The 17,770-nt window shown below is 39.1% G+C and overlaps 1 protein-coding gene across 2 annotated transcripts in view; it reads left to right on the top strand.

Annotated features, from left to right (window-relative positions):
* wdr3 (WD repeat domain 3) overlaps nucleotides 1-17,513 on the top strand; it is a 107,940-nt gene extending 90,427 nt beyond the window's left edge. For both annotated transcript variants that reach the window (XM_087992780.1, XM_087992781.1), the window contains exons 17-27: nucleotides 242-342; nucleotides 3,138-3,249; nucleotides 5,277-5,411; nucleotides 7,913-7,963; nucleotides 8,834-8,899; nucleotides 9,009-9,101; nucleotides 10,578-10,625; nucleotides 13,449-13,492; nucleotides 15,465-15,593; nucleotides 15,785-15,878; nucleotides 17,038-17,513. In XM_087992780.1, the coding sequence (XP_087848906.1) occupies nucleotides 242-342; nucleotides 3,138-3,249; nucleotides 5,277-5,411; nucleotides 7,913-7,963; nucleotides 8,834-8,899; nucleotides 9,009-9,101; nucleotides 10,578-10,625; nucleotides 13,449-13,492; nucleotides 15,465-15,593; nucleotides 15,785-15,878; nucleotides 17,038-17,193 (1,029 nt within the window). In that variant the 3' untranslated portion in view covers nucleotides 17,194-17,513. The remainder of the gene's footprint in view (nucleotides 1-241; nucleotides 343-3,137; nucleotides 3,250-5,276; nucleotides 5,412-7,912; nucleotides 7,964-8,833; nucleotides 8,900-9,008; nucleotides 9,102-10,577; nucleotides 10,626-13,448; nucleotides 13,493-15,464; nucleotides 15,594-15,784; nucleotides 15,879-17,037) is intronic.
* The last annotated feature ends 257 nt before the right edge of the window (nucleotides 17,514-17,770 follow it).

The raw sequence follows: 17,770 nt of genomic DNA, 5'->3' as shown, positions 1-17,770 counted from the left end.
TTTATAGGTCACCTATCTGTCAGCATGTTTCCATATATACAGTAATAGGCTCAACATCTCTTTTTGGGACAGATATGAATGCAGGACTGTGTTTATTTTGGGTCCTGGTAACAAAATAACTTTAGAAAATTACCAAGCAATTGCTTTATTAATATGAGTACGTTTTACTTCTCAATTCTTCTTTATATAATGTTTTTCCCTGCTTTTGTTTTCAGTTCACTGTTTTTCGTATCTTTTGTAGGACAGCAATCTAATTGCAACTGGGTCAGCTGACCGGAATGTGAAAATTTGGGGATTGGAATTTGGTGACTGTCACAAATCTCTCTTTGCTCACGATGACAGGCATGTTTTAATTTTCTGATGGACTTAAATGTTTTGCTGCCAATATTGACTTCATGTGATCATGGGAGGAGCACTGACACACTATTTGAAAGACTGATTTTGTTAACAGCATTGTTCCTTTTCCAGATTGTACTAGGAAATTTTTTCAAAGTCTGTGCCAGTTTAATAATGCAATCATCAATGTAAAGGTGCAATATCTATTTCATGACTTGAGATTAATTTCAAGAATTATGTATAGTTAATACATTTGAAGGGTAATATTTGCTTTGGGCAGTGCTGCCATTTAAATGGATATCATTTGTATCTCATGTTGTGGGCTTGGTGAAATGTGATGCATATCTTACTTGTCAGAAAAGATCCAATCATTACTTACTTAAGCAATGTGCTGTTCTTACTCTTTTTTTTGTCTAAACTTAGATTTACATTTGTTGAGCACTAGTTAGGAGTAATCTATGTTCATCTTGCTATTCTGTTTCTGAATGTGTACTGTGTGGAAATAGATAAAAAGAGGAAGAAATATTGTAATTGATATATGGAAAAAGTAATTTGTATGAGTCCAAATAAGTTTAACATTTGTATAAAAGTATTTCGAAGAAATATATGGTAAAAAACATCAAAACTAAGTAGCTGACAGTATAAGAATCCAGGAACAATTAAAGTGCTATACATGTAGGTATATTCCTACCATGGTGACTATCAAGTCCTACATTGATATTAATCTGAAGTCATTACAATTGCTGTCAAATATTTCAAATGGTTGTAATTACTGGAACAGAAATTTTGCAGTTCTGGTAGTTTTTTTTTTAAACTTAAATGCTTTAACTTTTAAATGGTTACAACTGTAAACTTAAGCTGAAATAATTACAAGTTCAGAATGAGAATGCAATGGTGGAGTGGCAGGGTGAAAGACAGAATAACCAGTTAGTTGTAAGGACATTGAAAAACAGGGAGAAAGTGAGGACTGCAGATGCTGGAGATCAGAGTTGAGTGTGTGGTGCTGGAAAAGCACAGCCGGTCAGGTCAGGTAGCATCCAAGGAGTAAGAAAATTGATGTTTCAGGCAAAAAGCCCTTCATCAGGAACCTTCATCATAATTCCTGATGAAGCACTTATGCCCGAAACGTTGATTTTCCTGCTCCTTGGACGCTGCCTGACCAGCTAATCTTTTCCAGCAAAACACTCTTGACCCACATTGAATAACAGGTGATTTTTAAAAATTCACTATGAGTGAATTGAAATACAACTGCAACATACTTAATTATAAATGGAGCTATGTTTTAATATGTATTGAACACAATAAGTTTATAGAATTGGAATGTGTTAAAATATCTAGCTAACCTTTGCCTGGCAAATGTGGCTCATTTATTGAATTATATAACCAATTGGCACACATTTAAAAACTGAACTGCCCTTCAGTTAAAATGTTTTTAATGTGGAATGGGAATATGTTTCAATCTTCTCCAAGAAAATATCAGGAGACCAAAATCGGTGTCTCTGGTCCTTGTTACAAACTCTGTTTACAAGCCACAGCTGTGTTTCCCTCCGAGAACTTCCGGATGTTGAACTAGATTCTTTCCAACATTGGAGTCATACTTGACCATAAGGTGAACTTCTGACTACATGTATATATCATTATTATGACAGTCTAGTCCCAACTCTATGAAATTGGCCAACTTTGCCCTGACTCGGCTCTTCTCTGCTGAAACCTTCATCTGTGTCTTTATTACTTTGGACCTGACTACTCCTGGTTGGCCTCTATATTCCACCCATGTGTACTTGAGATGATCCATATCTTTAATACCCATGAACTAGACCCATGTCACAATTATCCTGACGATAGTCACCAATCTACATGCAACTCCTGATTAAATAACAGCTCTTTTACCTTTCCTATCCTTATAAACTCCTTAGATCCATGGACCTAAGATGTCTGTTCTCCTCTATTTCTGGAATCTTCAGTATACCCAGTTTTTTATTGAGGGTAGTGTTGTAGTAATTCTAAAATTCCAGTTCCAGTTCGGTGTGTTCAATGCATATTAAATATAGCTGTGTTTATAATTAAATACATTACAGCTATAGTATTTCCAAAATCTGTCCTCTACCTTTCAATCTTCCTTTAAGATGCTCTTAAGGCCTCACATTTGATCAAGCTTTTGATTATCTACCTGAATATTTTCTAACGTAACTTGATATCAAAGTGATTCAAAATACACCAGCTAAATATTTTGGGACAAACTGTTACCTGATAGGTGTTATATAAATCTTAGCCCTAATGTGGTCAACGTACATTAAAGAGAGCACTTGCAAAATTCTGCAGTCATATACAATTTGAGTGTTTCATGAAAAAAAATAAACTCATGGTTAATTACTAAGAAAAGGACTATTTTGTAGCAAAATCGAAAAGATCCAATCATTACTTTTTTCTTGTTGTGGTTCTGTTCGCCGAGCTGGGAATTTGTGTTGCAGACGTTTCGTCCCCTGTCTAGGTGACATCCTCAGTGCTTGGGAGCCTCCTGTGAAGCGCTTCTGTGATCTTTGCTCCGGCATTTGTAGTGGTTTGTCTCTGCCGCTTCCGGTTGTCAGTTCCGGCAGATATAAATCACTATAAATGCTGGAGGAAACATCACAGAAGCGCTTCACAGGAGGCTCCCAAGCACTGAGGATGTCACCTAGACAGGGGACGAAATGTCTGCAACACAAATTCCCAGCTCGGCGAACAGAACCACAACAACGAGCACCTGAGCTACAAATCTTCTCCAATCTTTGATTACTTTTTTCTTGCCTGTTTCCCTGCAGTGTAATGTCTTTGAGGTTTGTGCCAAAAACTCACCTCCTCTTTACTGCTGGGAAGGATCGGAAGATCAAACAATGGGATGCTGACAAGTTTGAGCACGTTCAGACATTGGAAGTGAGTATAGCTTCAACCATAGGAATACCAGCCTATACAAATGATAAAGAGTGTGGCTATTCAAATAGAAGTTACTAAGTTATTTTTCCATCTGAACGGTGGTTGGCTGCTTTAGAAAGCCTTTCCTATTTATATTTGTTCGAATAATTACACAGGGCACCATCATCACCTAGAAAAGAAGATTGCTCGAAAAATACTTGTTTTGAATTTATGTTCAAAACTAATTAACTCATTATCAAAGCGCACAGTAGTTAAAAGGTAAACTATAGCTCAAATCTACATGTTTTAATGATCCTTATTCAATCATTGGTCAAACTTAAATTTTTCTTTTAAATACAATGCACCCATCGGCTAAGCAGTATTGTTTTTGAATCCTACTCAGTGATGTTTCAGCGTGGAAAGACTGTACTTTGTACTTAATCGTCTTTTAAAACTCTTGTACTTCTACTCCTTAGCTGATTATCCCCTGTAAGCAGGATGTTAGAAATAAATGTTTTGGAAGCTTAAGATTATCTTTCTGTTTTGAATGACAGGTGGGGTTGGGATAACATCATTATTTTGTAACTATTGTATATATTGCTAGGCTTGGCTTTATTGTTATGGAGAGGGATTAAGCAAGGCATTGCCCCAGGGTCAAAGGGAATAACAATGCTAACTGCGCTGAGTCTATGACGTTTTTAGTTGATTTGCCGATCACCATCAGCACAGAGTGAAAAGTGTAAGATTGGAAAACTAATTTGTAGAAGCAAAGTAATTTAATGTGAGACTTACTTTTGATTGATTTTACTTATTTTGTGAAAGAACCAGAATACCCTATTTTGTACATCTGGTGTGATTCATCTTATGGAAAATGAATCATGTCAGATAGAACAAGCATTATCCAATGCATAGGAGGTTGAGGGATAACTTTATAGAGGTTTATAAAATCATGAGAGGCATAGATAAAGTGAATAGCAAAGGTCTTTTCTGGGGGAGTTCAAAACTAGGGCCCATGTTTTTAAGATGAAAAGAGAAAGGTTTAAAAGGAATCTGAGGAGCAACTTCTTCCACATAGAGGGCAGTCCATATGTTGAATGAACTGCTAGAGGAAGTGGTAATTGCAGTTACAGTTAAAACATTTAACAGAAATTTGGATAGGTACATGATTAGGAAAGGTTTGGAGGGATATGGGCTGAATGCAGGCAGATGGAACTAGTTTAGTTGGGAAACCTGGTCAGCATAGTTGAGTTGGACCTAAGCGTCTTTGTCCATGGGTTGCATGACTCTACAGTAAATTTATTTTGTTGAGTGGCAATGAAAGTATGTCCCAATTTAAGGAAGCGATATTTTCATGAGGCAGCCCTGACATCCCCAAAGGATGAAAGTACTGAAAAATATAAACTCACTAAGAAAATAACTTTGTAAGAAATAAATTTTAGAGATCACTAAGTTATAAGATTGGTTTTGAAAGTTCTTCATTACTTGTTTCATCACTTCACTGACAGGTTCCACAACACAGAATCTTAATCTTGTCATTCTAAATATCAGTGCTTTAATGAGTAAACTGCATATTGGAATCTAACTGGTGTTGGATATCTTAAGCATCATCACTATTGTAAGCAAACTAAAAGAGAAATTGATGGAGAAATTCAGCTGGTATGACAGCATCTGTGGTGAGAAAACATTATTAACATTTCAAGTCTAGTGATTCTTGTTTAGAGCTCTGAACTCAGAGCATTAATGCTGTTTTCTGCACACAGATGCTGCTAGACAGGCTGAGTTTCTCCAGCAATTTCTGTTCTTGTTTGTTTCCGAACTCCAGCATCAGCATTTCTTTGTTTTATATCACTATTGTAAGTATTGATTAGTATTTTCACATGAATTAGTTTTTGTGTTATCAGCAAACTAAATGCCTCTAGAGATATATGTACTCCTGTAATTGTTTGCAAATTATGATGCTTTTCTTGTTTTTTATATATTTGTGAAACCTGCATAATTGCCAATACGTCTGGCTATTGCTTTTTTTTTAATATTTGTTTTCCTAACAGGGCCACCATGGAGAAGTATGGTGTATTGCCATTAGTCCTAATGGAGATCACATTGTTTCTTCCTCTCATGATAAATCTCTTCGGCTGTGGGAACGAACAAGAGAACCGATCATCCTGGAGGAAGAGAGAGAAATGGTAATGTGTCTTTTACTGTTATTGGAGGGGAAAGCAGGTTTGCTTTATTTGAAATAGGTCTGTGAAGGAGCAGGGTTATGACAGAGCTTGTGAGTAATGCGTGTTTTCAAGGCAGCTGTTGCTCAAGGAAAATCTGTTTGTGTAGTGGAGAAACATTGCCTTCTGGAACCTGGGGCTAACTGCTAATGAGGAACTTGTGTTTTTGAGAATCTGGGTTGAAATTGGTTAAAATTAGACCATCTGTGTTTCAACATGTTCCTTTCAGGAATATATTAATTAAACAAAACATCAGTTAGCTGATGAAGAAACAGCGATCCAAAGGCCAGTGCTTCCAAATAAATCTGTTGGAATATAACCTGGTGTCCACCCCCAATCCCAACATTGGCTCTTCCACTTCTTGAACATCTTCAGTCTTTGAAATGTAGAGACATTCACAATACTATCATAAAAGAGGCTGAAGGATTTTGACCAAGAAACAGAGGTCACCATGGTGGAGCAATAAAAATAAGGTCCAGAGTTAGAGGTGTGCAGACATCGTAGAGGTTTGTAAGGCTAAAAGAAACTTTATCAAGGAGGGGTTGGGGAAGTGGATGTCTTAATGATCGAAGAGAAATAAACTCAAAAGCACATCTTGGAACACATATCAGATCTCATACCAGATAAATCGTCTAATTCCACATATTGGTGGTCACTAGGCAGAGGGTGGAATCAGTGTCGTAGGAAGGGTATTGTACCAGAAGGCGTTTAATTGCTGATTATTGCACAATGTTCAACATAATTCAGAACTCCTTAGATACTGAAGCAATCTGTGTCAATATGCAGCTAGACCTGGGCAATATCCATGTTGATAAGTGGCAAGTCACATTTATGCCATAGAAGTGCCAGGCAATGACCATATCCAACAAGAGAGAATCTCATCCGTCACTCCTTAACATTCAAAGGCATTGCCATCAGCGAATTCTTCACTGTCAACATCCTTTCGATTATCATTAACCAGAAACTAAACAGGACCAGCCATATACACTGTGTGGCAAATCAGAATCTAAGAATTCTGCATCAAGTAACTCCCCTCCTGTCTCCCCAATACTTAAAATCATCTACAAGGCAAAGGTCAGGAGTGTAGTGCGATAGCCCTCATTTGCCTGGGTGAGTGCAGCTGCACCAACATTTGAGGAACTTGACACTATCATGGACAAGGCATCCCGCTTGATTGGCATTTTATCCATTACCATCAACATTCACTCCCTACACCACTGACACATAGTGGCAGCGGTTTGTACCATATATAAGATACACTGCAGTAACTCACTAAGTCCTCCCTGACAGTGATGGAAATATATCACTGTCTATTGGTCAAAATCCCTAAACCCCTTTTCTGATAGTATTGTGAGTGTTCCTACATTCCAAAGACTGCGGAGATTCAAGAAAGCACTTCACCACCACCTAAGCAAAGGTAATTAGTGATGGGCAAAAAAATGCTGACCCAGCCAGCGATGCCAGTACCTTGAATGAATAAGAAAAAAAATTTGCTTTTGTTTGTTCCACTATGTAGTTGGAGAAAATTTATGCTGATCCAATACTGGAAATCAAGCAAGCAGTATGACAAATCAGAGTGGTGTGAGTGAGGTAGAGATGGTGCCATCTATGTGTATCTAGAACCTGTATTATGAAGATCAACATGTAGATGAGAAATAGGTGAGGCCAAAGATAAATCATTGAAGAACCTGCCTTGCATATGGAAAGAGAAGTCATATCTGATGATTGTCTGGATAGATGGCATTGAAAGCAAGTTCGAGCAGTCCCACCCAACATAAATTTGCACTGTAGAAAAGGTTCAGTAGTTATAAAGATAGATTAACAAAAGTTCAAATTCCACCTGAGCAAATTGTGAAACAAAATGAAATAAGTCTGGTCACTTGTAAGTAGGTCCCAAGGACATTGCTGTATTATTGTAAAAATCCATTTGCACCCCTAATGCTGTTGAGGGAAGAGAAACAGCCATCCCATCTTTGAACTATGTGGAACTCTGGGCTTACTCAATGTAGTTGATCCAATGCTTTCAGGTAATGTCTACCACCAGTCATTGGTCAAATGGTATAAGGACCCTGAAGTATCCTAATGAAGCACTGGGCTTGATAGTTGGTCTACTATATCTCAGTTTCTCTACCATCCTTACTGTAGGACTTGATTTTAGAGATTTACATCCCGGTAAGTGAGTTGGTCTAATTGCCTGAGCCAATAAATAAGAAAATGAGCTAGAATGCTATTAGTACTGGTTATTGTGGTGGGAAACACAACCAACTCTGTAGAGGAACAAGGCGGCTGATCAGGTCCGAAGCATTCTGCAATAAAGTTTTCAGAATTTAAGATAGATCCCTCAAGATGTACCTGCTAGACATATGGCAAATTAAGCTGCTAGTTTTGTGTTGAAAAATTTTGTCATTTGATTTAGAATTATTGTAACTTTCAAATCAATTCTTAATAAACTCTCTTGCCCACAGCAAAGGGAAGCAGAATTTGAAGAGAGTATGGCAAAAGGAAATGAACCTTTGGTGAGTGTCTTGTTGATGGAGCAATCTCATATGTTTGTTTTTATAATGTTCCATTGGAAATCTCATGTCAGAATTTGAGGTACAACCTGTGAGCTTCTACTGGCAACAATTATTTAAAAGCAGTGCACTAGTTCTATAATCTGTCCATTAGTCCAGTTATCCTTTGCATTGTAACTGTACCTGAAGGCTACATGCAGTATCATGGAGATCAGCTGTACTATTTCATTCTTTTGAATAGATTAGTTTGGCTAGAGAGTTGAACTGGAAAAAGCACAGCAGATTGAGCAGCATCAGAGGAGGAGGGGAGTCAACAATTCAGGTCGGAACCTTTCATTAGGACTGATGAAAGGTTCCAATCTGAAATATCAAATCCCCTCCTCCGTGATGCTGCTCAACCTGCTATGCTTTTTCCAGCTCAACTCTATCCACTCTGACTCTCCAGCATCTGCAGTTCTACTATCTCCAAGTTTTTGAAAAGATTATTCCTGTATGTTTTATTAACTGAGGTCCTTATTATTTATTAAATTCCATTGGAAATCTTGCTAAAATCTTTGTGTGTATGATACTGACATGGGCAAATTTCAATGAGTGTCCTTCCTACTTACTAAGTTGATCCTTGAAATTGCTCTCTTGCTTGTTTGTGGAAGTAGGTTGCAATTTTAGTGGAATAGAATTGTGAGATTTTTGTATTGCTCACTTAGCTGTTTGTTTCATTTCTTGTATTGTAGAATTATATGTAAGGCATCTATAGAAACCGTCAAAGCTGTTCTTCCACTTTTCTCGTCCGTTAACCATTTACTTGTCTGTGAGGTCTGGATAGATGTTGTAGAGTCAGTCATGTACCAATACACTGAACCTTTCACCTTACAGGTTCCTGGAGAGAAAGAAGGAGAAGCAGGCTTAGCTGGGAAGAAGACTATAGAAACTGTTAAAGCTGTAAGTGTGCCCAACCCTAATAGCATGTTACAAAATTGACAGAAAGTCATTCTTTCTAAAATGAGCAACACAATCCGCACTGTAATTACCTATTGAATGTTCTTGGCAGGCTGAGCGGATCATGGAAGCTATTGAATTGTACAGGGAAGAAAGCAAGAAACTGGAGGAATACAATCAAGCGTGCAAAGTTTCAGGCAAAAAGGTTGGATTTGTTCATTTTGTTATTTCATAGATCTTTACTTGGACAAATATTTGTCAAAATAATGAAATGTGAATGCCAAATAGCTCAGCAAATTCCAGAACTGCTACACTCCTATAGGGAAAAATCCATCTCGTCCCACGGAAATTCGATTTGACGGCGAGACTGGAAGCAAACTTGGGGTTTATGAGATTAACCAGCTTTTCAGCCTCTTTGAACCCCAGCTGTCATTTGTAACTGAACTATCTTTGCCTTTAGATTTGAGAAATGAAACAGAGCAAATCACTAATGTGACATTGGTAAACCTATTTGTAAATAGTGATCAGAGGGGCGGCGCGGTGGCTCAGTGGTTAGCATTGCTGCCTCACAGCACCAGGGTCATACAAAATCCAGCCTCTGGCAACTGTCTGTGTGGAGTTTGCAAATTCTCCGGGTGCTCCAGTTTCCTCCCACATTCCAAAGATGTGCAGGTCAGGTGAATTGGCCATGCTAAGTTGCCCATAGTGTTAAGTGCGTTAGTCAGAGGGAAATGGGTCTGGATGGGTTACTCTTCGGAGGGTCGGTTGTGGACTGGTTGGGCTGAAGGGCCTGTTTCCACACTGTAGGGAATCTAATATAATCTAATATAAAACATTGTAGTGTTTGATGCAAGAATGAAGAAGGGTAAAGAATTGAAAATAAATCTGTTGGTCTGGGGAAAATAAATTTAAATCTAGTCAGAAAGAAGGAAAACTGGGCAAAAATGTTTCCATACAGATCAACAGAACATCTTCAGGATGGAAAGAATGCTTTGGTTTTGTTATGTATTTTCATTGCATATTACTATTTGCATATTCTTTTGTCCTTTCAGTTTCTTTTCAGCACCTCAGTGATGGTGTTTAAGTTGTCTCTCAATTTTCTACGAATCAGATAATTCAGTCCATTAGCCACTTCCAGCTTTTCATCTGCTGATTAACTATTACTTTCTAACACCACTAAAATGCTTGTTGTTCATAGTTTCAGTCCTGATGAAGAATTCACACCCAAACTGTACACATTATTTTGTTCTTGTCTTGCCAGATTTGACTGGCCTCTTCCTAGTATTTCTTTGCTCACATCTCCAATTTTCAACATTTGCATGTACTTCCTTTAAATGAATCATAGGGCGCTTTTGTGTATCCAGTGGTGTCAAAGTAACACAGCGCCTTCAGGTTCAAGAAATGGGTTGTACAATTGTATGTTTCTCCCAGCTTAGCTTATGGTGAAGCTTATTAATGGAAAGTAAGTGTATTTTAGATATAGGACAATATGGTGATAGCTTCTTCAAAACAAAGGTAAGTAACGTGCAGTTTCAGCACTATCTATAAAGAAAATTCTTCATCAGAACTTATTGAGAATGATAATCTCTCCTTGCGTTGTTGAAAAATGGATTATCTCTGGCTTTGGTAGTTAGCATTGACGATGTGTGGAATATAATTTGGATGAATTTTCCATCCCCAGCTGCCTCCACCTACTAACCCTATACTGGCTGCGTGTGGAAACATTTCAGTAAGTACTTTTTCCTGGCTGTTTATCATTTTTAATTTTTACTCTACTGTACTATTTAACAATCTACATAAGTTTTGAATTATTTTGTAGGCGTAATCCTCATACAAAATCAGCACATAGTCAATATAATGTTTTGCGACTTTAGGGGAGGTATGATGATTTCTGATGTTCAGCCATATACAGAGTTAACAGGAATGGAGGTGTGTTCAAGGGCACAATCCACCATATCTCTGTCTGCCCATTCTTTTAGAAGGCAGGTGTCTGCTACAAAAGGAGGTAAAAGCAGTGCAGCCTGAAGATATTGTTTCTCCACATTTTACATGCTGTTGCAGAACTTGCACATAGTTTCATGCTGTGAGCCATTTCCAACTATCTCTTCAGTAGTTCCTACGTGATCTTTGCATACTGGGGTCTAGCAGACAGACACCCTAACACCAGGCCTCAAACTAAGCAAGAGACAAATCCTAGTGGGATTTCCCTTATTGAAGTGTTACTTGCTTTGCCAGTTTTGGGAATTCAATGAGATGACCATCTGGAAATGGTGACAGGGAGAAGTAGAATTCAGATTTCTAAGCCATTTCCAATCTACCTGAGACAAGTTCAGTCGTGAATAGGGAAGGAAAGCTATGGTTAATAATAAGTCAACATTCTTAAAAGTGAATTAGAGTCATAGAGATGTACAGCGCGGAAACAGACCTTTCGGTTCAACTCGTCCGTGCCAAGCAGATATGCCACCCTAATCTAGTCGCATTTGCCAGCACCAGGCCCACATCCCTCCAAACCCCTCCCATTCAAAGACCCATCCAGATGCCCTTCAAATGCTGCAACTGCACCAGCCTCCACCACCCCACCCCCGGCAGCCCACCCACACATGCACCACCCTCTGCGCGAAAAGGTTGCTCCCCAGGTCCTTTCCATATCTTGCCCCTCTCACCTATGCCCTCTCGTTCTGGACTTCCCCCACCCCAGGGAAAATACTTTGTCTATTTATTCTATCCATGCCCGTCATGATTTTATAAACCTCTGTGAAGTCACCACTTAGCCTTCGATGCTCCAGGGAAAACAACCCCAGCCTATTCAGACTCTCCCTATAGCTAAAATCCTCCAATCCTGGCAACATCCTTGTAAATCTTTTCTGTACCTTTTCAAGTTTCACATCATCTTTCCAAAAGGAAGGAGACCAGAATTGCATGCAATATTCCAAAAGTGGCCAAAGCAATGTCCTGTACAGTCGCAACATGACCTCCCAACTCCCGTACTCAATACTCTGACCAATAAAGGAAAGTAAACCAAATGCCTTCTTCACTATCCTAGCTACCCACAACTCCACTTTCAGGGAGCTATGAACCTGCACTCCAAGGTCTCTTTGTTCAACAACTTCTACTGGCGCTGATCATATTGAATAGTATTGACATTGCCTTGGATGCTCACCTATGAGAGATTAAAAGGAAGTATTTTCATATTTAGATCCAGTCACATCTCAAGACAGAAACAGATCTGAGGAAACTGTCACCATAGAATCCCTACTGTGCGGAAACAGGACCTTCAGCCCAACAAATCCACACCGATTCTCTGAAGAGTATCCCACCAAAACCCATTTATCAGTGACTAATACACCTTACCTACAGATTCCTTAACACTATGGGCAATTTAGCATAGCCAATTCACCTAACCTACATGTCATTTGGATTGTGGGAGGAAACCAGGGCACCCGGAGGAAACCCACACATACACAGGGAGAATGTGTAAACTCCATACAGACAGTCACCTGAGACTGGAATCGAACCCAGCTCCCATTCATTGCTGGACCTGTGACGCAGCAGTGTGAACCACTAAGCCACCGTGCCGTCCCATACTAAGAGTACTGCCAAAGAATCATGGAATGGTTAGAATCGTAGAACCACAAAAAGAAAGGAAGGAGCTATTTGGCCCATCTTGTCCATGCTGACCCAAAGACGCCAGATGTTCTTTCTTATCCCATCTTCCTGCAAACAGCCCATAGCTCTGCAGCGTCCAGCACTTAAGATGTAGATCCAGGGAGATTTTAGGGTCTCTGCCTCAATCACCAACTCAGGCAATGAATTCCAGGCATCCCCCACCTCAGCAAAAACAACATTTCTTTCTCATATTCCTCTCTAATCCTTCTGCTGCTTATCTTGAATCAATGACCACTGGTTTTTGAACTCTCTACAAAAAGAAACATGTCTAATCAACTTCGATCCCTCACAATTTTATATACCTCAATCATGTCACCCCTCAACATTCTCCGTTCGAAGGAAAATAATCCTAATGTTTCTCCTTTTGGAGCTACATTTCTACAGCCCTGGCAACATTCTAATAAATTTCCCCTGAACTCCCTCCAGCTTAATATATACTTCGTTCGTAAATACCTTATGGTTAAAATTCTGTTGTTACTATTTTAGGTCTTCATTATATTAATTTTTATGTCTATTTGAAAGAATACTATACCTGGATTCTGCTGCATTTGATTAAAGTGTATTGCGTTTGAGGCTGTTATTACCTTAAATTTAGGAAATTATGTTTCCTGTAATTTGCATATTTGAAACAATGCCACTTTCCCAAAATATTTTGTTTCAAGGCTGTGGAGTTATTAAGGTTGGAAAGGAAATTGTCAATTATAAACCATTTTGTTTATATTGTCCCAGAGAATACGATAGCTATTTGTAAAGCAATTTAAACTTATCATGAAAAAGTTTCTTAATTGAATTTATGTAGCAGGAAAAATTCAGCAAGTGTTATATTGAATGATTGTGTGTGTCGCACTGGTTTTGGTTTTTATATAATATCTTATATCTTTCTTAGCCATCCCTCTATGTTTTAGATGTCATTCGAAAAGTCAAATCAAGGTGAGTAATAATTTAATAGACACCTACATTTCAACAAAATCTTGTAGCAAATTAAACCCACTTCTGAAATCAAATGGGTTTTACCTCTGAGTCAAAAGTTTTTGGGCTGTAGTCCCATGCCAAATACCTGAGCACAAAAATTAGACTGATATCCCTGTGCCATGATACAAGGGAACATCATTGTCTAAGGTTCTGTTGTTTGGATGAGACATAGCTCTCTATAGCCCTCGCAGGTGAATGTATAAAATTCTTAGGAGATTTTTTTGACAAAAAAAATTCTGGTTTCAAAGCCAATGTTTTATCCCTTATCAATATTACATAAAAGATAATCCTCCAGTGTCTAACATTATGAGGCGCTTAGAGATATCCTGAGTTGATGAAAATTCCTGTGTAATTGCAATGTAACAGTGATTTGTGCCCAGCTGTTAATGCCTCTACTTCCATAACCCAAGCTGCAGGATAGATTTTTATTTAAATCAGCTTCTTCAGAAATGTTGTTATACACCTCTGAAACAGGTAGGACTTGAACCATCCTGCCTCAGATGTGGGGACGCTACCACTGCACCACACAAGCCTTTCAAGCTGTAGACTAGAAATTTTTAAATAACCTGATCAGAGACGTTATTACATACTTCTGAAGCAAATGAGGCTTGAACCCAGGTCTTCTGGCTCAGAACAAAGCACAGGAACAGGCTCTTCAGTGCACAAAGTCTGCATGGACACATGATGCTTTTTCGAAACCGAAAACCTTTTTGCCTGTTTGCGGTCCATATCCCTCCATTGTCTGTCTATTCATGTATCTGTCAAGATTACTCGTAAACATAACTACTGTATCTGCTTTTACCACCTCCTCTGGTTGTGCATTGCAGGCACTTACCATTTTCTGTGTAAATAACTTACCTCTCATCTCCTTTAAACTTGCCCTCTTTACTTTAAACTTGTGTCTCCTATTGACATTTCTACCCTGGGAAAAAGACTGACTATCCAGACCTCCTCATAATTTTGTAAACCTCTGTAAAGTCACCCCTCAGCCCCTGATGTTCAAATGATAACAAACCAAGTTTGTCCAATATCTCCTTATTATTAATACCTTCCAAACCAGGGAACTTCTGGTAAACTTTTTCTGTACCCTATTGAAAGCATCCACATCCTTCTGGCAACCAGAATTGTCTGTAATATTTCAGGTGTGGCCTAACTTAAAGTTCTGTATAGCTGCAACATGACTTGCCAATTCTTTATGCTCTGACCACCTTATACACGTGTGTTGTCACTTTGAGGGAACTGTGGCCCTGTATGCTGAGATCCCTTTGTATGTTAATGCTTGTAAGGCACACAACCACTGTACGTAATGTCATTCAGCTGCTTATCTTCAAATCCAATTCACCTTTTATTGTATTTCCATTAATACCACAATAGATTTCTCTATGGCTTTTGCTCTGTGAAAAGTTTGTACTGGAGACAGTCACCATGGTATACACTTTTTGGTGACGATAAGGAACAAGAGTCAACATTTTGCAATGGTTTTGTTTGTTCCATTCTTGACCACCAAATCCAGGGACCTTATAGTCACAAATGTATTACAACAGCAGAAGATTCCACAGTTTAATGACCGGGGTGATTTTGCCTCCTTTGGCTGAGCAACTGGGTTAAGTGACTATGATATGAAGCTTTCTACCATAAAGTGAATTATTTTTCATAATATACTTACAGTTGTAAAACTATTTCTGGACTGAAAGACTTGTTTGTTTAGAATTATTCAGAATTAACATATTTGATTGCAGTCCAATTTAGTCCATTTTTTAAACTCAAAGAGTTATTATGGTATATGCTTAAACATTTTCGTGTCATAGCAAAAAGCATGTTTGTAAATACTCACTGAAGGGAGATAGATACTCTGCGCTTTGAAATTACGTGCACTTACAGTTTGAAACATATATTATTTTGGTTATTTTTGTCTTCGCTTCTTTTCTAGTGAAATGGAGGAATCCTTGCTCGTCCTACCATTTTCCTACATTCCTGATCTGCTCACACTTTTTAATGAGTACATTCAACTTTCTCTAGAGGTTGAACTCATTTGCCGCTGCCTTTTCTTCCTGCTGAGGTAAGACGAGAACAGTTTTATTCCCTTTTCCCCACCACTATAAAGTTCCTTTAGGCTCTTTCAATTGGTAGTGGGATGGATAAGTTATTGTTAATTTTGTTTTACTTTAAAACAGAGCAAAATTCAAATTGGACATGAGTTGTAGAGATGTAATGGACTCCTGTTGTTGTTCTGCTTTTTGTTTTCATCAGGATTCATTTTGGCCAGATCACAAGCAACCAGATGCTCCTTACAGTCATTGACAGCTTGAGAAAAAACACAATAGGAAAGATTAATGAAATGAAGGTAAGGTTTCTGTTCTTCCATAGCTAGGTAATAGTTATTGAGCATAAACACTCAGAGAACACCTCTGGGACACCCACACCAACCAACCCAACCGCCCCGTGGCTGAACACTTTAACTCCCCCTCCCACTCCGCCAAGGACATGTAGGTCCTTGGCCTCCTCCATCGCCAGACCATGGCAACACGACGCCTGGAGGAAGAGCGCCTCATCTTCCGCCTAGGACTCCTCCAACCACAAGGGATGAATGCAGATTTCTCCAGCTTCCTCATTTCCCCTCCCCCCACCTTATCTCAGTCCCAACCCTCGGACTCAGCACCGCCCTCTTGACCTGCAATCTTCTTCCTGACCTCTCCGTCCCTACCCCCTCCTCCGGTCTATCACCCTCACCTTAACCTCCTTCCGCCTATCGCATTCCCAATGCCCCTTCCCCAAGTCCCTCCTCCCTACCTTTAATCTTAGCCTGCTTGGCACACCTTCCAAAAAAAAAGATGTTCCTAATGATTAGATTAGATTAGATTACAGTGTGGAAACAGGCCCTTCGGCCCAACAAGTCCACACCGACCCGCCGAAGCGAAACCCTCCCATACTCCTACATTTACCCTTTACCTAACACTATGGGCAATTTAGTATGGCCAATTCACCTGACCCTGCACATCTTTGGACTGTGGGAGGAAACCGGAGCACCCGGAGGAAACCCACGCAGACACGGGGAGAACGTGCAAACTCCACACAGTCAGTCGCCTGAGGCGGGAATTGAACCCGGATCTCTGGCGCTGTGAGGCAGCAGTGCTAACCACTGTGCCACCGTGCCGCCCACAAATGACTAGGGAGTCCAGAAGCAGGGATTGCAGTCTAAGAGTAGACAATTTAGGATTGAGATGAAGAGAAATTCCTTCATCAAGGGAGTAGTGTACCTATGGAATTCTCTGCCACAGAATGTGGTTGAGGTCAAAACGTTGAATGTTTTCAAGAAGGAGTTGGGTATAGTCCTTGGGGGCTAGAGGAGCCAATGGGTATAGGGAAAAAGCAGGGACAAGGTACTGAATTGGCTTATCAGCCATGATCATATTGAATAGTGGAGCATACTTGAGGAATCTACTCTTGTAGCCTACTCTTATTCCTATTTTCTGTGTTTCATTTATATGTCTGTTTTGTAACAGGATGTCCTTGGCTTTAATATGGCTGGACTACAATTTTTACAAAGAGAGATAGAAGCTAAAGAAGATGTAAGCTTTTTTGCTGATGCAACTGAGAAATTCCAAGAGAAGAAGAGAAAAAGAAAGAAGCAAGAGAGAGCTATTCTGATGGTCATGTAGGATTGCTGCAAGGATCTTCAAACTTTATTTAATGATGGACCTTTTAATATCACATAAGACTGATGAGGTTGGCAAAACAGAATCGAAAAAAGAAATGTGCATCTGATCCAAAAACCTGGAAAAATGCTAACTTCCCATTCCACAATATTCACTCGGATTTATACCAGACAAAACATGATTACCTATTGACAATTAATTATGCATCTATTTGGATTCTTTTATGCACAAACACCAGCTCAGCAGCTCATGTATAAGTGTGGTTTAATAAATGCTTAGTTTTGTTTGCATTCCTTCTATGAAATATAACAGTATGCAACAAGTTCCCCATTTTGATTATTCTAATTGAGGTGGTCACTGGAATTCCTGCAAAAAGTTAGATGTAATTTCTATCCCTTTTGGCTACATTTATCTTCAACATTTAGAGAACGTGAGTTCTTATTTCAACAAGGCAGTTTAAAAGCTTTAGCTTGATTTCTTAAAAGAAATCAGATTTTCCATGACACTGCAGGGAAAAAAGTCCTAGCTTTGCTTGCTTGATCTAATTTATAGGATTCCAGTTCCACATCATGGTGGCTGA

The sequence above is a fragment of the Chiloscyllium plagiosum genome, unplaced genomic scaffold (assembly GCF_037043375.1).
Source record: "Chiloscyllium plagiosum isolate Xiang-an unplaced genomic scaffold, Cpla_swu_hap1 HiC_scaffold_12, whole genome shotgun sequence".
Classification (NCBI taxonomy): Eukaryota; Metazoa; Chordata; class Chondrichthyes; order Orectolobiformes; family Hemiscylliidae; genus Chiloscyllium; species Chiloscyllium plagiosum.
This window is presented reverse-complemented; position numbering and strand designations above follow the sequence as displayed.